General features: G+C 47.9%; 1 protein-coding gene across 1 annotated transcript; it reads right to left on the bottom strand.

Moving 5' to 3' along the window:
* Window positions 1-122: 122 nt before the first annotated feature.
* OSTN (osteocrin) lies at window positions 123-27,368 on the bottom strand. Its single transcript, XM_029617048.1, has 5 exons — window positions 27,321-27,368; window positions 15,333-15,431; window positions 8,430-8,647; window positions 1,997-2,096; window positions 123-1,370 (listed from the first exon to the last, which is right to left on the bottom strand). Exons 2-4 carry the CDS (start codon window positions 15,429-15,431, stop codon window positions 2,009-2,011), a joined length of 405 nt encoding a protein of 134 aa, XP_029472908.1. The 5' UTR covers window positions 27,321-27,368; the 3' UTR covers window positions 123-1,370; window positions 1,997-2,008.
* Between the last annotated feature and the right edge of the window lie 317 nt (window positions 27,369-27,685).

Genomic DNA, 27,685 nt, shown 5'->3' with positions numbered 1-27,685 from the left:
GTACAGTTTGACTGGTGAGTGGTGCTGAGAAGTGTTTCCTGTTTTCTCTCAGTATCTTTACAGGAGACGGATGGACAAGTTAGCTGTGACCCCGTTAGGATCCTGGTACCCCCCCCCCCCCCCCCCCCCCCGGTCTAGCTCCTAACCCGGTGCAGTCGACTGACTGTAGCCCAATTTAATTGTAACTTGAACCTTTCACAAATCTGCTTTGATTTCCAGTGCCCCAAAACAAATTTGCGGTGGCTAACACCGCCTTCTTCACTTGAGTTCTCCTCGGGGTTCCTGCATCTGACAGTATCCCTACTGCAAAAGCCAGGAGCAGGCCACTACGGCTTTATGACTGCCATAGCCTTCACCCTAGTGCAGTGATGGCGAATCTACGACACGTGCATGTCAGCGGTGACGCGCCAAGGCGCTTAGGGTGAAACGCCGGCGTCCACCGACACCCAACAAAGTGATGGGACCTCTCTATTGCGAGTCGCTGATCTTTCAGACTTTATACTTCAGGATAATTGCTGTTTCCGTTCTGTTTGATGAATGTGCTGGATGAAACAGATTTTAAACGAATATGTGCGGAATTGAGTCTGTTTTGTTCGGTGGTGGGGAGGTGGAGGGACACACCAGCAGTGTCGTGGTAGGCATTTTACGAATTTTTGACACGTCGAGCCTAAAAGGTTCGCCATCACTACCCTAGAGTGTGTGTATGTGTGTGTGTCTGTGAATATACTCTTAAAGCCCTTGTTAAGGCAATAATTTTACCTCAGCGTTAGAAGGGGTCCCCAGTGCCAACAACTTGCCATCCCAAAATCAGAAAAGCTTGCCAGGACATTGGGGGCTGCCTCTAGCTTTACAAGTTCTTCCCTCAGAAACTGGGCTTCTGGATCAACAGAGCTATGAAAAGATCCAGTCAGGCCCACATTCACCAAATGGCGATGACTTGACTCTGGGGGAGGGCAGGGAAAAGGCTGTTTTGGGGTTGTTTTTTGGAGTACGAGCCTATCCTTTTATACCTAATAGGTACTCATTTCCTGTTCACAGGATTCCTCCCAAACTCTACCATCTTCAAGATAAAACATATTTTTTTTGAACGCTTAAAAAAAAAATACAATAAAAAAATGTTTCCGTGCAGCTTAACATGTCCATTCCTATCCTCTCTGTAATGGAACGAAGAGGCCTGGGTGGTGCGAACGATCTGATCTGATGAATGGAACCTGGCATTGTTTGAAAAGACAACGAGAGAGAGAAATTTACAGGAGGTCAACTCATTAGACATCGAATCATTCATCAACAAGGAAGGCCCTCCGAAGTGTCTTCTTCTGTATTTCTGTGAGATCTGCAATGTACCCGTGGATCATACAGGACGGACGGATCTGTGAAAAGAAAGAAGCCTGAAATCAGGTCGGGCAGAACTCGTTCAGGAAGCCAGGACAATGTAAGATAGGAGGTATGGCGAACGCTCTTCCCCAGTGAAGCAAACTCTGCTGGTGCCACCCAGGATCCTGGAAGGTATCATTGGACTATGCTGCTCTGTAGCTCATTACATTTCCGAGGCAGATCTGAATTTATTTCTTGGAAACCAAGTGGGCTAGCCCAGCTGTGTGTGTGTGTGTGTGTGAGTGTGTGTGTTTTCTTTTTAAAGAAACGACAGCCTGCAGAAGATTTGGAGACCTGCTTGGGATCGCTGAACTATCCAAAGAGGCCTGGCCTTCATCGGCACAGTGGAATGATTCCCTTTGGATTTTTTGGAAGGGCCGAAGCAGAATTTTCTGTGGAATCCGCTTTTGAATTCACTTTGGATCTTCCTCGGATCTGCCGGGTGAGCCTAACTTTTCCAGCAAGCTCGAGGCAAGGCTGAATTTCATCTGCCGTAAGTTCGACTTTGCATTCTTCACACGTCGTCATTACAATGTTTTGAGGATGGATGCTATCTTGTAACCTTGCTAAGGTCAGAGGTCGATTTAAACTGCGCCGCTGAGTCTCGGCAAACTAAACTCACCCATCTGATGTGTTAGCCTCTAGTGTTAGGCAAGCGGTTCATTCCAATCCTGTCTACAGGGAGGACCCCAAACCGCCTTTTCGGTAACTCCACTACTTTCCTGCAAAGAAGGAAAAATATGGATGAGGAGGGAGTGATTAAACGTGTTTCTTAATAGCTCCTGCTTTGTGTTTGTTCTGCAACTTAACTTGGATTTGCAATCCATTGTGTCATCATTTCTACAGCCACACACACACACACACACACACACACACACACACAATGAGCCTCACACCATACTGTCATCATTTCTACAGCCACACACACACACACACACACACAGACACACACACACACACACTGAGCCTCGCACCATACTTCATAATTTCTACAGCCACACACACACACACACATACACACACACAATGAGCCTCACACCATACTTCATCATTTCTACAGCCACACACACACACATACACACACACACACACACACACTGAGCCTCACACCATACTGTCATCATTTCTACAGCCACACACACACACACACACTGAGCCTCACACCATACTTCATCTTTACAGCCACGCACAAACACACACACACACACACACACACTGAGCCTCACACCATACTGTCATCATTTCTACAGCCACACACACACACACACTGAGCCTCACACCATACTTCATCATTTCTACAGCCACGCACACACACACACACACACACACACACTGAGCCTCACACCATACTGTCATCATTTCTACAGCCACGCACGCACACACACACACACACACACTGAGCCTCACACCATACTGTCATGATTTCTACAGCCAGCCACACACACACACACACACACACACACACACTCACACACACACACACACACACACACACACAAGGAGCCTCACACCATACTGTCATCAATATTTTCTTTGCTTGGAAGATGTCAGAATGAGAGCACCAGAAAGCAGCCCTCCCTGTATATACAGAACAAGCCTCCCACAGAGTCACACACTGCCCCACCACAGGACAGATGCAGCACACCCGTCCTCCCCTTTCACCCCTCCCCCTCCCCCACTGCCCCACCACAGGACAGATGCAGCACACCCGTCCTCCCCTTTCACCCCTCCCCCTCCCCCACTGCCCCACCACAGGACAGATGCAGCACACGCGTCCTCCCCTTTCACCCCTCCCCCTCCCCCACTGCCCCACCACAGGACAGATGCAGCACACGCATCCTCCCCTTTCACCCCCCCCCCTCCCCCACTGCCCCACCACAGGACAGATGCAGCACACCCGTCCTCCCCTTTCACCCCTCCCCCACTGCCCCACCACAGGACAGATGCAGCACACGCGTCCTCCCCTTTCACCCCTCCCCCTCCCCCACTGCCCCACCACAGGACAGATGCAGCACACGCATCCTCCCCTTTCCCCCCTCCCCCTCCCCCACTGCCCCACCACAGGACAGATGCAGCACACCCGTCCTCCCCTTTCACCCCCTCCCCCTCCACCACTGCCCCACCACAGGACAGATAACAGCATAAGCTGTGACGGTGTCCTCCACCCCTGCCCCTCACAACACAGGCAGGAGTGCCGACTCCAAGTTAACTCCAGTTACTAAACAGTACCTACCTTCATTTATAGGTGGTTTATAAGTTATGGATGCTTTTTTATCTTAAAAAAAAAAGTGCCACGATTTTCACAGAGCCAGAGCAGCATCCTTGGCAGTTTGCCCGGTGCAGCTCTACGGGGCTGAGAGGATTAGAGTTGCCCAAGTGGCTCATGACTCAGCCGAGAGGGCTGACCCAGTCCTGGCTTTATCCCATCGCATGCCGGGTCACGCACCTTTACTTTTCCAAGGGGTAGTAATAGGGAAATTAAGAACCTGTAAGTCCCCTTGCGCAAGGGCTAAATCCAGGACCGGGTCCTGCCAGGAAAATCTGGAGCCAATTGGCAACCGTACTGAGAATTAGGTCAGTGAAGCCAGCACGCTGATTGGTCGAATGCACCCTTGGTGTTTTATCATAGCAGAATATCTCAGCTGTACAGTTTAAAGCAAGAAAGCAAGGGTAATGCTGTTGTGGGCCGCCATCTTGTGGAGATCCACACACCTGACACCTTATTTTAAAAGAAATCCCAGAGCACTAAGTGGGACCCATAGGATGCGGGTTTCACGCATCATTTTTCTTTATAGCTGAATTTTTCTATTCCCAAATCATAACAGCCCCGCTCCAGATCTGCCACGCGTTTCGGCTTCCGATGCTGAGGTGGCGACGTGAGCGCTTTCCAACCAGGTTCTCCGCTACCGGGAGTCCAGGAGGTGCCAGGCCTTGGTGGCGTCAGTGACCAAACCAGGCCTCCGGTGCTGAGTGCCTAGGAGGCGCCGGACACTGTGCCCAATCCCCGCCCGCTGAGCGCGTGTGACATCCACACATCCAAACTGAGCTCCTCCCCCCCCTCTGTGGCTGAGCTTGCAGGAACCACCGGGAGCTGCTGTTGGCACATCCAAAGCAGGTCCCCGCACCTACCGGGCGCTAACACCTCCCCGCTGAGCCTAAACTCTATAAAAAGCCGGTTCTCAGCGGGAGCACAAAAGAGTAGAAGCCAGTGGATCTCCAAGCCGGTCTCTCCTCCGAAATGTGAAAGGCCAGTACTTGTGCAAACCTCTCTCTCTCTCCATCTGAAAATGGGGTCATGTCTTGATGCTGGACCCAGTGCCCTAGGTGTAACACTGGATCCCACAGAGAAATCGGTTTTGAATTAAGACATGGTTTTCGGGAGCCAATTGTGACTTCAGTGAGAGGACGTCCTGCGAACACACATTTACTCGCAATTATATTAGCTAAAAACGCTACAGTCCTGTGTACAGTGAGCAGGCAGGCCGTAAGGCCCCCGGGCACGACGAAATAATACTCAGTCCCTCTGACCGTTGCTAATGGGTGGATCTGTAGGCACACACCAGGTACATTTTGAGGCAGAGGGCTGTCACCCGGGAGATAAATACAAATAATGTAAAATACACCAGGGAGGGTGCAGTAAGTTTTCTGGACAATGGGTAGAAATCGGCAAAGTCCCCAAATGCATTGCATTGTGCCAATACAGCTGGAGCAATGCATTACCCTCCCTTACTCTCCCCCCTTGCCTTCAGGGTGGGATTTTAAAAGGTGGAGTCTATAGGCAATGGCGGGGAAGAGGGGGACTGCCCTTTAGAAATATTTGTAAGGTGTGGAAAATGTGTCCCTTCCTCCCTCCCAGGTGCTGGACCTCCCCTGTCATAAGAAATTGCCATGCTGGGTCAGACCAAGGGTCCATCAAGCCCGGCATCCTGTTTCCAACAGAGGCCAAAACCAGGCCACAAGAACCTGGCAATTACCCAAACACTAAGAAGAACCCATGCTACTGATGCAATTAATAGCAGTGGCTATTCCCTAACTAAACTTGATTAATAGCCGTTAATGGACTTCTCCAAGAACTTATCCAAACCTTTTTGAACCCAGCTACACTAACTGCACTAACCACATCCTCTGGCAACAAACTCCAGAGCTTTATTGTGCATTGAATGAAAAAGAATTTTCTCCGATTAGTCTTAAATGTGCTACCTGCTAACTTCATGGAATGCCCCCTAGTCCTATTATTTGAAAATGTAAATAACCGAGTCACATCTACTCGTTCAAGACCTCTCATGATCCTAAAGACCTCTATCATATCCCCCCTCCAAGCTGACCAGCCCTAACCTCTTCAGCCTTTCCTCATAGGGGAGTTGTTCCATTTCCCTTTATCATTTTGGTTGCCCTTCTCTGTACCTTGTCCAGCATATCCTTCCCTCACCTCAGTCGTGACACTACTTACCCACAGCAGCAGTTCTGTGGAAAGAATTCAGTGCGGGGCCTGGAGGCTCTCGTGCACTGAGGCTCAGTGGGGCCTTGCCCCATCCTCCTGCATAGCTTTCCTGTTACCATGGAGGCTCATGCGAGAGGCAGGGAGCTGCTCCCAGGCCTCGCGCTGAGTTTTATTTTCTAAGGTGCTGCTGCTGTAGGAGGAGGAGCAGGCCCGGACAGAGGCAACGCTCTGGCACCTGGCAAAGTTTGGCAGCAGAGGCAGTTGCCCACGCCTGAATTTGAGCCTGTCCGCCCTATGGGAAATGTGGTGACTCGGGATCAGGATCGTACATCCATCTCTGTCGTCACGCCATGCTAACACACCCTGTGTCTCAGAGAAGAGCTTCAGCAAAGAGCCGACCTCCCCGGCACTGGTCTAGCTCTTCTCTCCTCCCTGCCAGCAGTGTGGCTTGCACCGTAGGGGTGTGCATTCGTTTGCAACGTATTGGTAATCCGCAACGTATAGGGCCATATTCGTTGTATTCGTGGGGAAGCGAAACGTATTGCGATTCCCACGAATACAACGAATCTTCACCAGATTATTCGGCCGTCTAAAGGAGCGAATTTAAACAAAACCCCCACCCTCCTGACCCCCCCCCCCCCAAGACTTGCCAAAACTCCCTGGTGGTCCAGCGGAGGTCTGGGAGCGATCTCCTGCACTCGTGCCGTCGGCTGCCAGTATTCAAAATGGCGCCGGCCATCCATTGCTCCTACCATGTGACAGGGACCTGTTACGAGCGCGCGCGGGCGCGGTCGTCTCGGGCGGGTGGTGAGCCCTTGGGCCACGGCAGGACCCCAGGAGGAGCCCAAGGCCACACCGTGGGAGGTGAGCTGAGCAGGCATGGTGAGCCAGGCAGGCAGGAACAGAAACAGGGAGTCCGGCCCTCAGCCGGACCTGCATGCCCATGGTAGCCAACACGGGGAAGTTGACTAGTGAACGGTCCTCCGACTGTTCCCGGCCCTTTCGGACCTGCCGCAGGGAACGGCAATGGGCAGCAGGCCGGACAGAGGCGAGGGCAGACAGAGTCCTTAGCAGAAGACATCAGACGGGGCAGAAGCAAGACGGAGACATCAGGTCAAGGGCTGAAGCGAGACACAGGAAAGGCCCAGGCGAGCAGGAACTCCGATGCTGGGATACTCACATCCGAAGCCCCCTCGGCTGGCAGAAGCTCAAGAGCCCGTGGGACGAATCCCTCCTGTTGGCCACTCCAGGGCCCAACAGGACAGAAGGCTCAGGAACCAGGTCAAGGCAGAGACAGGTAGACATCCGGACAAGGGCTGAAGCAGACACTGGAGACAAGGCTGGACGGGAACATTGCACTGTCCATCAGGGCGCCCTACTCAGCCCACCCGTGGGACTGAGTCGCGGACCACCCTGTCCCAGACGCGCCCTACACAGCCTGAGAGGCTGGTCGCGGACCACGCTGAGAAGGAGGGCGCGGGGAAGACCCAGGCGAACAGGACTCCGATGCTGGGAAACTCACATCCGAAGCCCTTACGGCTGGCAGGCACAGGAACAAACATCTAGGCAGGGTCAGAGACCGACATCAAGGCAGAGACACTGGATATCAGGAACAGCAAGCAGCAGGAAACATGGAGGACCTGGACTGGCAAGGTTACAGACAACTGTAATGCACAATCCGAAGGCGAAGACAAGCAGGAGTCGGAGTCACGGACCGGAGTCAAGGCAGGCTGAAGACAAGCAGGAGTCGGAGTCACAGACCAGAGTCAAGGCAGGCTGAAGACAAGCAGGAGTCGGAGTCACGGACCGGAGTCAAGGCAGGCTGAAGACAAGCAGGAGTCGGAGTCACGGACCGGAGTCAAGGCATGCTGACGACAAGCAGGAGTCGGCGTCACGGAGAACCTGGATCGGCAGGGTTACAGACTACTATAGAGCCCGATCCGAAGGCAAAGACACAGTGAACAGAAAGTCCTTAAATACTGGAGGTAGAAGGCAACTCCCTGGGAGGAGCTTGCCAGGACCGCCCACCGCTGGTCCTATAACTAGGGTAGAGAGCTGCGGGCCAGCCCCTAGGGAAGGGCGTCGCCCAACAGGAAGTCCAAACACTGAGGCTGCAAGCCACCGGCACAGCTAGGCTTCTCAGGCCCTGGAGCAAGTCCTGGATGATGCGCAGGCGAGGCCCTGGCTTCAGAGCGGCCTCTGGAGGAAGGTAAGAGACCTCCTGCAGCGCAGCAGCAGGGGGGATCGCAACAGGACCGACCAATAGCACTGGTAGCCCCTGTGACATAGTAAGGTCAAAAGCTATCGGCGCCATTTTGAATACCGGCAGCCGACGACATGAGTGCAGGAGATCGCTCCCGGACCCCCGCTGGACCACCAGGGACTTTTACCAAGTCTTGGGGAGGGGGGGTTGTAGTTAATTAAATTTTAGCTGGGAAACGAATAAGAATGGAATGCATGAACGGATCGGGACTCCCCTTGCCGAATGCAACGATTCTGCCCCCCCCCCCCCCCCACGAATACCGAATGTAACGTATGCGGTCCCTCTGCACATCCCTATTGCACCGAGCTCTCCCTGCACTACACCACACTGCCACCACCTGAGACAACTCACCTCTGTTTGCCCCTGAACTCCGTGGAGCCCACAGAGAGCCTGTCAAGGGGAGACCCAAAGCCTGAAAAGCTCCTTTTCCTTTTGGTCTCCGCGACATCGTTTTCCAGCGACGCCAGTTCATCCAGGAGTAAGAGCTTGGCTGCCAGGTCAGAGGCCACTTTCTCCTCGCTGGTCAGAGACTGGGAATCCGCCCCCAAGACGACGGAGGGGGCAAACGGCTGAAACAGAGATGTGGTTACTGGTTACTGTGCCATAGCAAAGGGACAGTTCATGTAACAAACGAAGGCACCTGCGTTCCATGTTCGAACGTAGGCGGCATCTTCCGTTTACCTAAAGCAACGTTTTTTCCAAACTGGTGCGCCTTCGGACCTGACCGGGTTTGCCACGGAAAAAAAAGCCACTGCTGCTTGATGCTCAGATCTAGAACGGCCTCCGGCACCTCACAGCAACAAGAGACACCAGCGGTGGCTCTTAAACTGACAGTAACGCCCTTCTGAGAGCCTGCGCGCCTCCTGGAGTTGTGATAATTGATGGGTACCAATGGCTGAGACCCTCTCTGTGCCTCACGACGATGGGTTCAGTTTTGCCTTCACACCCCCCCTCTCCCTTTTGGTTTTAAAATGTGGAAGAGATACTGGAGGGGGGGGGGGGCTTTTCAGTGCTTCCCTAGCACTGCCCGCTCCGCGGAGGCTGGGGGGTGCCTCAGTGGTTTTGTTGAAGGAGAGGGGGGGTGAAAAGGTTGGAGAAACACTGCCCTAGATGTGGCTTGGATAAGCTTAACGAGGTCTAATAGTCTTCGTTGTACAGATTGTGGGGGATATTTCACAGAGGCCACCAGCTGAGAAGGGTACTGGGTGTAGAAATGGCCTGAGACTAGAGTCTGGGCTGCGAATGGGAGGCTATGCTGATACGACATTGTTTAACTGCAGGTTTTAGACAAATCTCAAAGAAGTATGTTATAGCTGTTAGGACTGTGCAAACGCGGATATTACTCAGCACCCGAGAACACAGATGCCCAAGATGTAGTCACACCTGAGATAGTTGTGCCTTTTTTTTTTCCCGTACTTTGCAGTTTAAGCTCATGGTAGTTTGATTACCAGGACCCCCTGCTACATACGCACTCATTACAATTCAGAAGGTGCTATTTTATAAACAACATTAGGAAACACTAATGATGCGGGTTGCTTCGTTCTGCCTTGCGTCCCCATCCGAAGTAACAACCCACGGAATATCGCTGCTGGCGGCTTGTTGTCCCTGTCAGCGGTGGCACCAGAAGCACGCAACGCATTCCCGGCGTCACTGCCGAGCTGGTTAAAGGGACAGGAAGCTCAGAGTAGGAAATCACTCCTGCTCCAGGGGGGGACCCGGGTTTTTTTAAATTTAGGGTAAGGGGGGGGGGGGGGTTTCCGGGGAATGAGGTGGATTGGGCTTTCAGGAAGGGGGAGGGACATCAGACATTTCTCAGGAGAGGGGGGTTCTGAGGGAGGGCCATTGACTTTATAAGGAGGGAGGGGGAGGGGGCCTTGGGAGTAAGAGAAGGGGAGCCTCTTACTCTGGGATTTAAAGCTCTCAGTGAAGAAGGTTGAACTTTGTCAGTCAAGTTCTTACCCTCCAGGGGGATCATCATTACCTTTTATTTGCTTTTCAGACTCCACTTGAACTCATGTTGGACCAATGCAACCAGCTACTTACTGGGAGCATAGAGACATGGAAGACAAGGCCCAAGAGCTCTGCCCAAAGAATCCTGTTCCTTATGGGGGCAGGTTTCAAAGAGCTGTGCAGTCAGAGGGTGTTCTTAGTGCACGCACTCTGTACTAATTTTCAAAGAAAGCAGCGGCCTGAGCATATTTTCAAAATCTCACGGCCAGGCCAAGGTCCGCTTCTGGCAAGTACCCACGGACGTCAGCCCGAATTTCAAAGCGGACTTGCAGGCATGAGTCCGTGGGCATGTGCGTAACCCAGTGTGGCATATGCTCACCCACATGTATGCTCGCTTCTTAGCTCAGATTTACATGCATTAATTTCAAATGTCAAAATTATGCACATAAGTGGTTCCACCGTCAGAAATCTTTCTGGGGTGCATAAGTAAAAGTGAAATTGCTTTTGTGTGAAATTTCGACATGCTCCCCCTTCCCTCCAAGGCAGTTTTCTAAAGCCCACTGACCTGCATGTTCATCCATTTGAAATTTCAGTCCTAAAAATGGCCACATACTTTGCACCTGCTCCTGTGGGGGGGGTTTGGCCAAGAGAGGGGTAAATTAATGTGCGCACATGTGAAAATATCCTGCACGCTTGCTATGTTCCTCCCTCCACTCTATACACGTCTCTGGAAACACTTCCTTGCAGCCCGGCGAGACATGCATGCAATAGGGAAAGCCATTTGAAATTTTACCCGGGCTGAGGGCAATTTCAAGTCAAGCCAGGTTCTCTGGATACATCACTATTATTAAATAGTCTTCTAATACACCTCCCAACTCTGCATAAACACTTATTTATATCAAATTCTCTCTGTACGGCAATGAGGTAAGCCTCTAGAGTTACTGTAGGATGGCCTAGCATGCTGGCTGAGATCTCTGTACGAGTGCGCACTTGGAGCTTTTTAGGGAAGACTGAGCTCAGATGGGTAAGACTGACAGCTTGCACTTAAAATGTGCAATTAAACATTGTGATGAAAGGGCTAAAACAATGATTTTTTGTGAAATTATTTACAAAACAGATTTGTCGCACTGCCTTAATGAGAAGGCTCTGGAACACACTGCATTACTACGAGCCCTGAATGCAATGTCTGTTTACTGTTCTTATTCATTGTGCATGCAATTTGATTTCTTGGCTTGTTTCTTATGAATAAATACATAAATAAATTAATTCAGTACCTGCAGTTAATTGAGGCACCTTCCATATAGGGATTGGAAAAGTAAGACTGGCATAGCAGAAGATAGCAGATAATGACAGAATGACCTGCCCAGTCCGCTTGTTCCCATTTATATTGCTCTAGGTCAGCACTTCTCAACCAGTGTGTCGCCAAACACCGGCAGGTGTGTCGCGTCTCCCGGTGTCCCACTGCCCCGTTGTACTTTCCTTCTCCCTTTTTCCAGCCTCCGCGGGCCAATTGGAAGCCTCCTTTCTTCCTACCCCCAATGCCCAAAGGGAAGCCTCCTTCATTCTGCTTGCCCCCATGCAGGCCAATTGAAAGCTGGTGAGGCAGGCATCGCATAGCCCGGGGGTGGGGTGGGAGGAATGGCAGTGTCGAACCCCGACCAAGCAAGGCCGCCATGGGAGCTCATCCCTGTGGAGGCGAAGAGGAAACCCAACCTCGACCAAGCAAGGCCACCACGGGAGCCCATCCCCGTGGCGGCGAAGAGGAAACCCAACTCCAACCGAGTCCACTACGTGAGCCCATCCCCGTGGAGGCGAAAAAAGAAGGCCTGCCGGAGTAAAACCATGGTGGAACTGGAGCCCATCCCTGCAGCGAAGGAAGAAGACTTTTTTGGTGAGAGTTTGTGTGTGTGGGTGTGAATGAGTGCCTGGGTGAGAGCTTGTGTGTCTGTGTGTGAATGTTTGCTTGGGTGAGAGCTTGTGTCTGTGGGTGTGAATTGATGCATGGGTGAGAGCTTGTGTCTGAGGGTGTGAATGGGTGTCTGGGTGAGACTTGTGTCTGAGGGTGTGAATGGGTGTCTGGGTGAGACTTGTGTCTGAGGGTGTGAATGGGTGCCTGGGTGAGAGCTTGTGTCTGTGGGTGTGAATGGGTGCCTGGGTGAGACTTGTGTCTGAGGGTGTGAATGGGTGCCTGGGTGAGAGCTTGTGTCTGTGGGTGTGAATGGGTGCCTGGGTGAGAGCTTGTGTCTGTGGGTGTGAATGGGTGAGATTTTGTGTGTGTGGGTGTGAATGTTTGCCAGGGTAAGAGCTGGTGTGAATGGGTGCGAATGGAAGCCTGGGTAAGAGCTTGTGGGTGTGAATGGATGCTTGGGTGAGAGCTTGTGTGTCTGTGGGTGTGAATGGAAGCCTGGGTAAGAGCTGGTATGAATGGGTGCAAGAGCATTTGTGTGTGATTGAGAGCTTGTATATAAGAGACCATGAGTGTGACTGAGAGAGAGACTGGTCAGGGAGGTGATGTGTTTCTGTGTGAGAGAGAGAGACTGGTCAGGAAGATGACTGGTGTGAGAGAGAGACTGAGACTGGTCGTGGGGTCTAATTGTGTGTGTGTGTGTGTGTGTGTGTGTGTGTGTGTGTGAGTGACTGGTTGTGGGCGCTAAGGAAGAGGACTGTGAGGACAGAGCTTCAGCAGCCCTTGGTTCTTCTGGTGAGTGCTATTGGCCTAGAAGGGAAAGGAGTAGGAGAGTTGCTGGAGAGGGTAAGTAAAGGTGGCTTTTTAAATTTATTTTTTTGATTGACTTCCATTTTAATTATTGGGTATTACGCGATGTCTGCTGTTTTGAAATATTTTATTGATATTTGGACAATTTTTAATAATTTTATGAGTTTTTAATTTTTGGATGTTATTCTGTTCATCAGCTGTTTTGTAACATTTATTAGTATAGCTTTATAATTATTTCTGAGTGGGTATCTATAGCAGCTTGGCTTGCTCTGTTTTTGTAATAGGAGGTGTATTAGTGTTTAGGGCCTGGTTTAATAGTTGTATTTTTTAGATAGGATTGTTACTGTTGAGTGTGTTCCATAATACAGGTGTAACTTTGTGCGGGTTAGTTTGTGTGCATTATTGCAAATCTTGAGAGTTTGTTAGGTTCTATATTTCTCTTTCCATTTCTCCAGGTTCGCACTGCATGCAGCGTGGCTTTTTTGGTTTTCCATTCCAGTTTCTGTCTCCATATTTAAAATTTGTGGTCTTTCTGTACTTGGTGAAGGTCAGTTCTGGGTCTGTGACTGAGGTGAGGTAATTTACTAGCATGTAGGCATTTGTATCAATCTTATTTGTTGTGTTTTCTCAATAGGACATGCATTAGTGGTAAATTACTGTCGTTTCATAAGGAAGGCTATTGTGCCTGGTAGTAAAAGGAGTTTGTTTTGCTTTTACTGAGATGTCATCAGAACCAGAATATCTTTTTTGTATAGCGAGTTGTACAGGGTAATGCCCTAGATCTGCTCTGCACTCATTGCTGGGGGTTGAGGGGATTCCTGTGGATGTAGAGTGCATGTTTACATTTAGCTCCGTGATGGTCACATGTTCAGTGTGTCACGCGTGTGAGAACCATCTGTCAGGTCCAGAAAACCATCTGTGTCCCTGCCAGAAAAAGGTTGAGAACCACTGCTCTAGATAAATACATCTCCCAACTGTCACCCTTACAAGCCAGGCCGCTTGCAAGATATTGCTCCTTATCCAATCTTTTGTTGGCCACCTGCTTTGGTCCTCAGCCATTTTGGTTACATAAACAAATACGTTTGCATATGTAGACCCCTCTCCTCACCCCAACCCGTCTTCCACCCAAGCTCTCAACCCTGTTCTTATTCCTGCCGCTTCGAACAAAATTATTTGGTAATGACGGGTAATAGAAATTATTGTAAATAAAATAATTGCATCAATTCTGTCAATGCTCCTTTCCCAATAAATGAAAAAGGAGGAGTTTAGATACCAAAGGAATTAATAAATGTTGCTCCAGCTGACAGTACAATAAAATTTGACAGTGCAAATACCAATTTCTATTTTTAAAAAATTTAAAATTAGAATGGTAAAACTATTTCTTTTTTTTTTTTGTAGGTAACTAAATTCAAGAATTGCCCTGAAGCAGCATTTGGCAAAATATATGCACATTTTTAAAAGATAAGTTTAATTTTTGCACGATTATGAGCACAAAACATTTCAAATTTTTGTAATGTATCACACATTCTCTAAAATATTTTGTTTGGTGATTAAAACTGACTGAGTGCTTTACCACTCAGCGTTGCTGAGGCTTTGCCGCCTAATTTTTTTTTTTTTTTTTTGTTCACTGTTGTATATTTGATTGTAGTAACTGCTTGGAGCAGTAACATTTCTTAATTACAATCAGGCCGATACAGTACAGTGCGCTCCGATGGAGCGCACTGTACTGGTGGAGTGCTGGTGGAGCGCACTGTTAACCCGCGTTTGGACGTGCGTTTTTGACGCGCTAGCTTTACCCCTTATTCAGTAAGGGGTCGAAAACGTGCGTCCAACCCCCCCCAAACTAATAGCGCCCGCGACATGCAAATGCATGTTGATGGCCCTATTAGCTATTCCCGCGCGTTAATTTCTGCCGGCACCGGGAAAGTGCACAGCAGTAAAAACTGCTTTTCTGTACACCCTCTGACTTAATATCATGGTGATATTAAGTCGGAGGTCCCAAAAGTTAAAAATAATTTTAAAATTTAAAAAAAAATTTAAAATTGGCTCGCGGGTTGAAAACCAGATGCTCAATTTTGCCGGCGTCCAGTTTCCGAACCCGTGGCTGTCAGCGGGTTTGAGAATGGACGCCAGCAAAATTGAGCATCGGCTGTCAAACTTGCTGACAGCCGCCGCTTCTGTCAAAAAAGAGGCGCTAGGGACGCGCTAGTGTCCCTAGCGCCTCTTTTTACCGTGGGCCCTAATTTGAATATTTTTTTTACTGAATCGCGCGCATAGGAGAGCGGGCACTTGCCCGCTCTCCCGCGACTTTCACTGTATTGGCCTGAATGTTGGTTTCCACCACATCCACTGGTAGACTATTGCAGGCATCTACCACCCCCTCAGTAAAGAACGTAAACTGAATATAGCCTTAGTTATTAAGAATATTGACAATGAATAGAATCAACAATGCAGAGTGGAAACATCGTTATCCAGCCCGTAATCTGTGCTCCTATGCTCCAGTGTTAAATTACTATTAAGGCCCAGCATCATTTGTAAACCTTGGTGAGTTGGAGAACTTCTTTCGGGTAATGAGATGTTCCTCTTACCTCCGGAGCAGCATCAGCCAGCTGAGCCCCGTCCATGCTCCACTGCATCAGAGCGAGAGCGAAGATGACATTCAGGAAGGCGAGTCGACACGTGATCATCTGGAAGCAACAAGTCCGGGAAATGTCAGACATGGTAAACTACCATAACAGGACAAGAAAAAAACCCGAAACATCTAGGTATGGTTATCGCAGGCAAGATTATTTTTAAATGACATTTTGAAATTTAAAAAAAAATCCCCTTGAAATAACCTATTGCACAAACAAATGCACCATATGACTGGCCAGCGCCAAGGGGAATGGGGAACGTGCTTGTGGGAGCCTTAATTTCAGGGATATCATTGTCTATGAACATTGCTGCTTTATGGGCCACAAGGTCTACCATTGAGGACAACTGCCTTCTGTAGATAAATACTTTCACTTAATTAACATTTGGCTTTCGCAGTCCTGTGGGTGCACAGCCTAAGATAATGGAACACAGGGAGCGGGGAGTAAAGGCCACATCGTGTCTAAGACAGCTATTTTGGATGTCTCAAGGCAGATCAAATTGGTCACATTTGAACAGACATGAAAGTAGCATCCAGGGTATCAATCCTATGTTGCAGAAGTGGGCCCTTAGACTGAGGTGGAGTTGGCATAACCCACAGGGAGGAGTCCTTGTCTGTATAATTTCTTTATTGCTTTTTCCTTATATTTAGATGTTTATTTCTGTTTTTCACATGATTGCAACTTAAGGGGCAGATTTTCAAAGGGTTACGCGCGTAAACCTGCTCCTGCGCGCGCCAAGCCTATTTTGCATAGGCTCGGCGGCGCACGCAAGCCCCGGGAAGCGCGTATGTCCCGGAAACATCTTTTCCGGACATGTCGCGCCGGTCCAGGGGCGGTCCGGAGGAGGTCCGGGGGGCGGGACCGAGACCTCCGGCACAGCGGCTGTGCCAGGGGATGGCGTGCCGGCAACCGGCCAGTGTGCGCAAGATACGCCTGCCAGAGGCAGGCGCAAATAATTGAAACAAGGTGGGGGGGGGGGGGGGATTTAGGTAGGGCTAGTGGATAGGTTAGATAGGGGAAGGGAGGGGAAGGTGGGGGGGAGCGGAAGAAAAGTTCCCTCCGAGACTGCTCTGATTTCAGAGCGGCCTCAGAGGGAACAGGGAAAGCCATCGGGGCTCCCCTAGGGCTCGGCGCGTGCAATGTGCACAAGTGTGCACCCCCTTGCGCGCGCCTACCCCGGATTTTATAACATGCTCGCGGCAATGCACACATGTTATAAAATCGAGTGAACATTTGTGCGCGCTGGGAAGCGCGCACAAATGTTCCCCTCACGCGCAGATTTTAAAATCTGCCCCTAAGTGTTTTCTTGAAATGTATGTGAAAAAAAATTGCAAAACTAAACAATTATAAATTTGCACAGGACAGCCGCACGCGTGCCCAAGGGATTCCCCTGGTGAGCGAAAGCAACAGTGTTGGTGTAGCCGGCTGCGGCGGGCTGATGTGTCAGAGCCGGGGATGGCGGCTTTGAGGTAGAGGGACGTCCTTGGAGGCCCCGGCTGGAGAAAAGACTGGCGGTTCATGGGATGGGCCCACGGCCCACCGAATGCAATATCCTAAGTCTTTACAAAATAAATCAAGTACATTTCCTGCTCCCTAGTGGAGAGAAGGTGCATCAACCGTCTTCTGATATGACACAAATGTCAGTGACTCTACGATGACCCCTTCACACTGATGTCTATGTCAGAAAGCTCCTCCACCAGCCTTTCTGAAGTAAGCTTAAGGCCGACCGCTGTGGAGAGGCCACCACTCCTAGTGGCATGTGAGGGTCTGATCATGGTCACCTGTGCAAAGTTTTGGCCTTCCCAGAATTACATTGCATTTTTGGCCTCACGCAGTTCTGTGCATTTAAAGCAGGAGTCTGGTCCCTAATAAGAAGACTCCAAAAAAAACAAAGTTCAAATCAAGAGGAAAAAGACTTTGCAGTATTTCTTGGTAGTCCTTCCAAATGAACAATATATTCCTTTGAGGCACTCTTTATTTAGAATATAAAATCATGAAACAATTAGCCAGTCTAGTCGTTTTTATTTTCTATTTTTGTTAAGTTCATGCTGTGTTGATAGCCTTGAGAACCGAAGTCCTACTTTATGTACAGAACAGGTATCCCAAGGCAGCAGATGTTCATGACCCTAAAGCAAATAGAAGCAGGCTCCTTTTTTTGTTTTGATCTTTAGTGCCTTCAAAATGTGGCATGCTAGGCAGTTTCCTGTGTTGCCTAGGCTTAAATTCTGGGTCTGCAAGCTTCCTTGCATTCCCCTGCTTAGGTACTGCAACTCTGCCCTAGAGGACCACGCTGCTGAGACTGCCAGCTGGGAATGCCAAGCGGTGCCAAGTTGTGATGGTGGAAGCTGGGAGCTGGACAGAGCTCATCAACTCATAGGAGTGAGCAAACAGCTTCCAGATACCATTGACTCAGCCCAATCTCTTGATTGATCATCCTAGATTCCAGGGCACTAATGAACTAAGGATGTTCTTGTGTTTATGGAAAAATACTTAGGGGGACATGTGTCCTTATGTTTTACATGATGTCACACCTGAAGAAAATACCTTTGTGTTCTTGAAAGCTTCCTTGGATAATTCTTATGTCAGGCCAAGTCATACCACCACCTACCAAGAATCCACTGGCTGCCAGAAGGCTCGCAAGTGAATAAAGAATGAGGTGGGTGCTCAGATGTCTTCCTCGTTTCCCTACCTAGATCTCATTTTAGAAATCTCTCAGTGCTATGTTCTGTTGACGTCTGTCCTCCACCGAGAAGACCGGAGGAGATGGGGGAAGGAATGGGAAACAGGCCCTCCTTTTGTAGTCCTTGAGGTGGGTAATTGCGTGCTTGCATGCAGGTTGGAAAAGAAAAAAACCCGTGCCGGTCTATCGCCTCTCCGCCGACCACATCCTGCTTATTTGGACAGGAGCATACAAAAATAAACGCACGGCTTAAATACACACATTTCATCTGGCTTTCACATGCAGGCTGAGGCTTGTTCATTCAAAAGACCGGACAGCTAAAAATAGTTCCCTGTCCACTAACACAAATAAACAGAACGAAACCCTCCACACAAAACACACTTGATTAACAGTTGAAAATTAGACTGGTCTAAAAACGGGGGGGGGTCATGGTTTGAAGACATTTAAATAGCCCACCTTCCCCTTTCCTTCCCGTTCACTCCCAAATAAACGTTTGAGGTGAATTGAATTCTAGCTTGATGTGTTTTCCGGTCTGCATTTTATCAGATCCTGATGATGTTTATGTGGAAGAAGTGTAGATCAGTGTAAAGTAACTCAAAAAGGCAATTAGTGAAAAAAAACAACCAACCTCATGCCAAACCAAGTCTTAAATGTAGAATTAAGGAAGGCAGCTGAGAGGCATCAGCCGAACCCCTGAACCCACAGCTAAAACACTCTCGCCTCGGTTCCCCATCTCCCAACAATAAAGCATTATGTATTTATATTCATTACATTTTCATTTAATAAATACAAGAATAACTCTCGCTTAGAAAACATCAAGATACAAAACACCAATTAAAGGAAAAAGAACGAAATACAATATCTTGATCCAACACCCAGCCCTCTACTGGTACATGTCCAACACCAACCGGAAAGTTATAAAGAATATTAAGCAGCACAGGAACGTGAAATAGGCAGAAAAACCCCTAATGGGAGATATTGCATGGGAGGATACAGCAGAGTGGTCTCCTGAAGGTCTTCATTCTAGCACTTAAAAAAACCTGTGAGCTGAAACCATACCTCACTGCTTGATATTTAATAACACATGTACAGGGGTAATTTAACCAAAACACACCTCTAAGTTGTAACTCCTGAGGTCACACCAAAAGGAATGTCTTCCTTTTCTGTTGGGTGGCCTTAGCTACATTTGGAAAGACGCATATACTAGAATTAAAAAAAAACGAGCATCCCTGTGACGAAAGAGTTTTAAAAGCCAGTCCCTGTGAAGAACAAATTGTATGCTCAGAATCGATATAAAAGTAGCTTCTAACTCCACCTTTTCCCTTTTCATTTCTATAGCTACTACCTGCAGTTAATTGCACTGCTCCATTCGGCACCAACTGCAGCACTTAAATATTTTCAGGAAGGCCCAGATATAATGTATTATAGTAGTGCAGTTGACCCCCAAACCATTGCCTGGAGAGCCATTCGGAAGTCCTCAGCTGGAATACGATTTTTTTTTTACTTGACTTAACAACCCGAATTTATAAAAAGGGGACATGCACCTGCTTAATATGAGACTTGAAGGTCAGCTCTGAATCTAGCAAAACCGCCAGATCCCACGTTTCATATACAATTGGAAACACAGAATTATCCAGATGTAACCACGTAGCATTCCCCAGCCTTGATCTCCCATGCCACAAAATAATGATTTTTGCAGATTTAAAAACAACCCTATTCCTTTCTGTCTATGCTCTTACCAAGTCTAAACATTTTATTAATGGCTCAAGTGGCAGCTTCTCAGGTGACTCGCATGGTAAAGAAAACGGAACATCATCTGCATGCATAAATGATATGCAATTCCTAGAGATCATAAAACTTTCCCTTGGGGTTGAAGGCACAAATTAAAAATGATGGCCGACAATGCCGATCCTTGAGGCACTCCTGTTTGTAACAATTTCCATTCTGAAACCTTGTTGGCTGTCCGTACTTGCTGTTTTCTATTCATTAAAAAAGAAGTGAATCGAGCAAGAATCTTATCTTTTAACCCAATAAATTTTATCCAGAAAATCATTAACTCTTGTGACAAAGTATCGGAGACTGCAGATAGGTCTGAGTGAACTAATAGCACAGAAGCACCTGCATCCATCTTCCGCCACAGGGTATCTGTCAGCGGTAATAACAATGTCTCTGTCCGTACTGATTAGGATCTAGGATATTATTATCCTCAATATATTCTCTCATCTGATGAAGGACCCATATCTCCATTATTTTACTTAAAGATGGTAAATTTGATATTGGCCTATAATTTTTTATATCACTTGCAGGCAACGAGATTCCTTTTCAGGGGCGAACTACTATAGCTCTTTTTAAAATATCAGGCAGCAGACCAAACACCAGAAGCATTGATTATAATTAATATAGTGCCTTCGAGGTAAACATACTCAACCCACACATTATCCAAAAAAGGGCATGGGTCAAGAAAATGAGTATGGATATTTACTCACTCACACACACACACTCTCAAGTATTCCTTCTCACTCACACACACACACACACACACACACACTCTCACGTATTCCCTCACACACACACACACACACTCTCATGTATTCTCTCACACCTACACACACACACACACACACACACACACACACTCCCTCACACACATGATCTCTTACTGATTTTCTCCCTTCTAGAAGCACAATTGGCAGCAGAAGCAGCCTCAAGTCAGTCCATGTGGCCGATGGGACTCCTTCTCTTTCTTTGGGTCACATGAGTCAACTTTGATCCTTTGGGCCAGTGTTGCTACACTTCCTGATCCTTCTGCTCCGCCTCTTGCTCTTTCTGGCTGCGCATGCCAATGCTGCAGCCTCCTCTCCCATGGCGACTGCATGCCCCTTCTTCCCACCCACATGGGCTCTAGCAACACCACTTCCTCTTCCGGGCCTGCCTGTGCAGGAAGAAGGAGCTGTGATCGCTGCAGCCCCCTCCCCTCCCCCCCCCGAAAACTGTGGCACTCTAAGCGATCCAGCTAGTTCACCTGGTGCTTTCATCAGCCCTGCTGTCTGCTGCTGTGTCTTCCTGCCTCCCAGCCTTCTGCCTGAATGACGCTGCTGCTGTCAGCCCCAACATATACCAAGCTTGTCACTGATTTCCCATTGGCGTCTTTGTGCAAAAAAAAAAAAAAAAGATGAATTGTACTAGAGCTATCAAATGAAAATGCAAATCTAAAATGGCAAAAAAAAAATTATGTCTGTTAAACATGGATTAAAAGTATAGAATTAAACTGACCTGTAATAAGCATAAGGAAAGTAAATCACATCCTCATGCCCAAGGAGGCAGCTGGAGAGCCATTGGGCTTCCATTGAATGCAATGCACACATATCTATCTATCTATATATGTACATATATGGAAAAGATTAACATGAATGTCCTATGAACACTACTATTTATCATTTCTAAAGTGCTACTAGGACATATATGCAGCACTGTACAGATACACCTAGACTAAATAAACAGATATAGCAAACACCAGTTTGGGGGAAGTGTATGCATTGTAGAGAAGTGTTGGGGGATTTAAAAGCCGCCTGAAAAAGATGGGCTTGTAGACTGGACTTGAATGTGGCCAGAGGGGGAAGCATGACGCGCTGACTCAGGAAGTCTGTTCCAGACGTACGGCACAGCAAGGTGGGACGCGCCGACTCGGGAAGAAGAGCAGAGGTAAGAGTTACTTGTCTGCTAGGAAGGATGTAGGGAGAGAGAGAGAGAAGAAGACACAGGGAGCTGCATGGGAAGCTTGAACTGCATGCAAAAGAGGCTGGGGAGTCATTGTAGAGACTTGAGCAGCGGAGTTACATGGGCATAGTGACACTGAAGAAAGATACTAACAGCAAGAGTTCAGACCTTTGTGGTCAGTTTTTATTTTACTTTCAGTATTTATCATAATAAATAAAACAGGGGAAAAATGAATGGAAAACAATTAACTCATTTGTGTTTTAGAATAAATACTGATAAATTCTTGGGGAATGTGTTAGTATTTACCAAATTATATTTAAGCTCTTTGACCACTACTTGTACTAGATAAAGCTTCTCTCTTTGAGCTTTAGGCATATTTATGAAGTTCTTTAACCCCAACTCTTGAGTATCAAAACGTCAAGTTGTAAGTTTATGACTTATTCAGATCCTACGTTTATGGGTCCAGCTGAAACACTGGTATACAGAAACATTTTATTACCATATAAACACAGCCAACCTTCCGCAGGGAATGTCCGAGAAGAGACCACAACAAGACGGAGTTTACGGTCAACGCGTGACGTATTAAAACACTTGGAATTCAAATTCAAAAGCTTTGATGCAAAATGTAATGTACGTCCACTTATGCTGAAAGCAAGGTGCTGGGCAGGATGCAGGTTTATGTAAAACCCATCATCACTTTGTCAACCATTTCCTGTCAAGAAATGTGAATAGACAGCGCTGGTCTCTCGTTCAGACTATCGGGTTCCGAAGCAATGTGAAGCAATGGCTCAATCAGTAAACCGCAAGCACTTGATTTCCTCCGTCTGGAAATTAGCAAGGCAGCAGAGGAAACCTTCTGACTGCAACTTTGCCTCCCTCCCTGCCCAGCTCGCTCTTGCATATTTTTTTTTCTCCATTTTCTCTTTGCCTTTTCTCTCACACTACGAGACCTCTTTCACTATTGTGCAGTATGCCTTTCTAAAAACATAAAATAGCCTTCCTGATTTCACAACCTTGGAGTATATTCCATTTCCCCCCTCTCCAGAGGAGTGATTGTGCATGCCGCTGGGGGGAGCAATGATGTTCTCGGATGCAGGACGGCAGCTGAGATGTAACTTCAGAAGACTGTGGAAGTGCAGAGGTGAGAGTGTGCACCCGGGAGGAGGAGGAGACCACTCCCAAGGTAACGTGAATTGGGCCTGCAGTAGAAGCTGGCCAGATACAGAACAGTCAGAATCGGTGCAACCTGCCATGCAACCTTCCATGCAAACCCAATCAATAAGCTGCAGATCAGACCCGCGCAGAAGCCATGACACAAAGAAGAAATAGAAGACTGGTCACCCAGAGGGTTTGTCCACCTGCTGGGCCATGTGCTTCTAACCTCGAGCCTTCACCATGAAACAAAAGGTACCTGTTCCAGAAGTAATGGAAGCCATTTTTTGTTCTGTTTTGGGGTGCTGAAGGGAAAGATGCAGTAACCTGCATGAAACTTACAGTGAGGCCGATGCAATAAAGTCGCGTAGAAAGCGGGCACTGAACAGTCAGTGCCCGCTCTCTTAACGCGCGCATGGCGCCCCCAAAGGTGGACGCTATGCAATATTAAAATTAGGGAGCTCGCGTTAGCAAGGATGCGGTAGGGTCGCTTGGCGACCCTACCGCATCCTTGCTAACGCAAATCCAAATTATTTTTGTGACTGCCGTACGCTGGTCACGAAAACCGACACTGATAAACCTGGCGTCTGTTTTCATGACTGCTGTACAGAGGTAAGGGAAACCAATGCCGATAAACCCGGCGTTGCTTTTTGTGAGTTCGCTGAAAACCATCGCCGAGTTTATCAACTTCGGTTTTCATGGCTGTCTGCCGGTAACGAAAACCGATGCCAAACTCAGCGTCGGTTTTTGTGATGGGTCCGACTGTAACATTTTTTTTTCTTTTATTTCTTTTCTTTTTCTTCTTTTTTGATGTGCACATCTATTAACGTCTGCTCCTGGCAGGCGTTAATAGATGACAGTTAAATGTGTGTCCGAGAGGCACATTTTTTTTTTGCATCGGGAGTGAATGCCTAATAGCCTCATTCAGATGCATTTGCATGTGAAGAGCGCTATTGCATTCACTTCACATTGGACGCGCGTTGAATACGCGCTAATCCCCTTATTGCATTAGGGGATTGATTAGCGCCTATTCTACCCGCGTCCATCTGCATGTTAAGAGTGCGCTCGGCTCAGCGCACCATATTGCATCGGCCCCAGTGAGAGGAAAGTGTTGAGGGAGAGGGGGCGGTTTTATGGGATACGTACACCAGAAACAGCATGCAAGCTCCAGGCCGTCAGTAGCCTAGCTACATGTCCAGGGTTTAATAAGGAAACATTTCTAGTAGCCTATAAAGCAGCTCATCTTTTTCCCTATGCTCAGACATGAAAAGGTATCGCCAGCATCATATGTACTGCTCATGTTCCACAACAGCCTGTGTCCAGAGTATTAGCAATACATTAGTTTTCCCACTAACGACGGCAGTGTGCTGACGTCAGCAAGCTACAACCTGGGGACTTTTTCTATCAACAAGATCTCGAGCAATTAGGAGCTATAACAGCAGCTTCACCTGCAATATGTGCCCTAAAGAATGACCCTGGGCATTCCTGCCTACTAGATTTGTATATAAGAAAATTATATACAGTAATATTTCTTAAGTTCTTTATGTGTAGAGAGAAAGTTATACTGTGCTAGGTTTGTTACTCTGTTTGGAAAAGATGGAATTAATGAATTGTCTGATGCCTTCGTGTACTTGATATTTTGATAACTCATATAGAAAACTGGTTGACGTGGCACAAGTTTGAAATTTTTAAGCCACAGAGCGTAGCGTCAAGGATTCAGCTGTAATAATCCTGCACAATCATTCCTGATCCAGTCACCCATTTAAGAAAATGAGAAGGTGCCCGCAGCTAATGAGTACAATAAGAGAGGTCCAGGACTAGTAGTTCTGGTTTTTTAAAGACTACACGGGGGGGCATTTAAATGGCAACAGGGAAGGAGAGCTTGCAGAGGGAATGTCATAGTCCAGGAAGGCACTGGGGGAAGGGAAAATTATGGTAAGTCTCATTTTAACTGATTGTATGTGTCACTTACTTGGACGTTAAGGGCACACAGCTTAGATTTTGTAAAATGCTTCCTCACCAGGAGACAAATGTTATAGATGCTGAAACTCATATCATACAAATCTATAAACTGTGACGTCAGGACATCATACACTGTAGCCCTTGTGAGTTAATGACTGTTGTAGGTAACTTTGAGAACAAACCAGAGAACCCAGGAGCAATCACACTGGATGACATGAGAGTTGATGATCAGTAGGGCCCTCCTTGTAGGTGGAAGGAATTGGGGAGACTGCCCTGGGCCCCTATTCTGCCAGGACAGCCCCTCCCCTGCCATCACTTCCTTGGGAGCACCATTGGAGAAGTCAGCGCTGGGTCCCTCGCCCCCCCCCTTTCCAAAATTTTTAAGGGGGGGGGGTGCGTGCTCTGGCTGAATTGCCCTGGACCTCCCCTAGGGTCAGCCCTTCCACTCAGTGGGGTAAAACAGGGAAATCTAACAGCAAGCCCAGGTGCCTAGGAAGAGGTCTAGTCCAAGCACAGGTCACTAGTGAGACTTCCACCCCGAGTAATGTGTTCATTTCTGGAGGCCACTGCAAGGATGGACACGGAACACAAAACGCAGTCTCTAGAAGGAAGAGAAAGGGGCTGTGATACAAACATTAATATCTGACAGACTGCCATAAGAGAGAAGGGCAGCGTGTATGTTCCGGAAAAGAAGAAGCTGAAGGACAAGAGGTCACGATATGAAGGTGGAAGGCAGGAGGTGTCATATCTTGGATGAAATGCTTCTTTTCTGAGCAGATGCCTGGCATTACACACTGGCTGATGGCTGGAGATCAAGTAGGATCCTCATTGGCACTGGAAGCAGGCTGGATGGGCCAACAGGTTCCTAACCTATCTTCTTGGAGTAAACCGCTGGGCTGTTCATGCTGTGCATGTGGTTCCAATGACAATCAGCCCAGCAGCACCCTCATCGATTTAGATTCAGAGCAGGAAGACCTCTCAACAATATGTACACTAATATATCTGCCTCGGGGATGAGATATAACGAATTGAAGAAAGGAGGAATATTAATGGTGTTTGGATTCATTATTATTATTAGTATTGCTCTAGCACTGCTGCTTTTCGTGAATACAGTTTTCATCTCTAAGTTAAATCCCAGTACTTGACAGCTGAAATAAACTGCTAGGCGGTGTATCGGAGGGCGGGGGGCTGGTCGTCCTTCCCCCTGTTTTTCCTAAAGCCGGTGCCCCAAAATGCTCGTGAGGACATCAAGAGACCTGAAAGGATGAAACCCAGCCAGGTGCTGAGGAAGTGGAAAACGGGCTTCTCGGCACCTTTCACCCCCGTCTCGCCTCACATCAGGATTTGGAAGACCGATGATGATGAGGCAGTCAGGAAAGGGCCTGTAGGGCTTTCTAGCAAAGCAAACTACAGAGCCCCCTGCACCCTCAGTCTGCCGTGCCCAATGGAAACCAAACTGCATTCTCTTATTATCCCATGCCAGCAAAGTCTCAGTGCCTACATCCATCATCAACATCCATCTCCTGCAGGTTTCTCAGAGCAGCTTCACCAGCTTAAATGTTGACTTTCCCCCCCCCAGTGTACTTTTGTGATCTCTCTAGAGACAGACACCGACCGAGTACAGTGTTTGTCTCCAAACTGACTAATGACTCGCTTAAATCCATGCAAACTGTCAGAAGAGGGGGAAAAACCAGCCCAGAGGCCGAGTCAAGGTAGGGAAACTCCTGTGTCACTGGTACCTGCTCTTCCATCGCTGTCCAACACACCCACGAGCTTTCCTGAGACCACTTCGGTGAAACTGGCAGCAGCATTTGAAAACGGGAGCCAGCACTTCACACGTTACAGCTGCTACCTGGATTTCACAACACGTGCATTTTTACCAAATAACTTTTCAAAGAAGAGAATGTCATGCATTACGCATGTTGCATGAAGCATCAAACCTGCAAGCTATCCTGCCTGCATTTCTGCTAGGGAAATACCTACAGTCCCTGAATGCAATCCACTTTGAAGTGCTGACAAAAAAGTGCAAAAAGCAGAATATAAATCTATAATAAAATAAAAAAACGACTTTCTTTACTGGTACATGTAGGGTTTTATAATGATGCAAAATGCAGAAGTCAATATTAAATATATGAAGTAAGGGAGCAGGGCAGTGGATGAAGGAGTGCTGGGGTCCAGCTCTCAACAGCATCTTTACCCAGGATCTTCCTCTAATTCCTTCTTACACCAGCTTCTGCTTCCTGACTACACTGCTTTTAAACCAGAACACTTTCCTGGTATTTTTGTATTATTATTATTTACATTTTTTTTCCTTAGGTTTCCAGTTGGAAAAAAAACCAACAAAAAACCGAAAACAAAGTGTATCCTGTGCACACAAATATTGTCTGTAAGCAGCATGGCCACAGAAAACAAACTCCATCGAGCACACTCACCCTATGCTGGACGTAAGTAAACCTGGAATGTCTGCTGCTGCTGGTTCCTCTTATGTTAGCCCCTGATGCTCAGCCTGCACTCGGGGATTTATAGCGCTTGCTACCGGCTCCGAACTCCAATCCCTAACTCCCCCCCCCCCCCCTCTCTGACATCATTTCTAAAGATTTTCCACCCTCCACCCATCCTTGCCCTAACCTTTCCTTCTCCATTCTCCCCCCCCCCCCCCTCCTTCCTCCAGACGTTTGTAACATTTAGTGCTCTGATGAAAGCTATTAGGTTACAATGAAATATCTGCTGGTTTATTTCCTCTCTTTTTTTTTTTCACTGGCAAAGTTGGAGAGGCAATGGGGAGTGAATTACCATC

The sequence above is a fragment of the Rhinatrema bivittatum genome, chromosome 9 (assembly GCF_901001135.1).
Source record: "Rhinatrema bivittatum chromosome 9, aRhiBiv1.1, whole genome shotgun sequence".
Taxonomy (NCBI): Eukaryota; Metazoa; Chordata; class Amphibia; order Gymnophiona; family Rhinatrematidae; genus Rhinatrema; species Rhinatrema bivittatum.
Note: the sequence above shows the minus strand (reverse complement) of the source record. Positions and strands in the feature narration are given on the sequence as shown.

Excerpts from the sequence above, each read along its gene's own strand:
- OSTN (XM_029617048.1), bottom strand. The coding sequence starts at position 15,431 with ATGATCACGTGTCGACTCGCCTTCCTGAATGTCATCTTCGCTCTCGCT. Across the intron at positions 8,648-15,332 it reads TGGCTGATGCTGCTCCGGAG|CCGTTTGCCCCCTCCGTCGT; the intron begins GTAAGAGGAACA and ends TCTCTGTTTCAG. Across the intron at positions 2,097-8,429 it reads GAGTTCAGGGGCAAACAGAG|GAAAGTAGTGGAGTTACCGA; the intron begins GTGAGTTGTCTC and ends CCTTCTTTGCAG.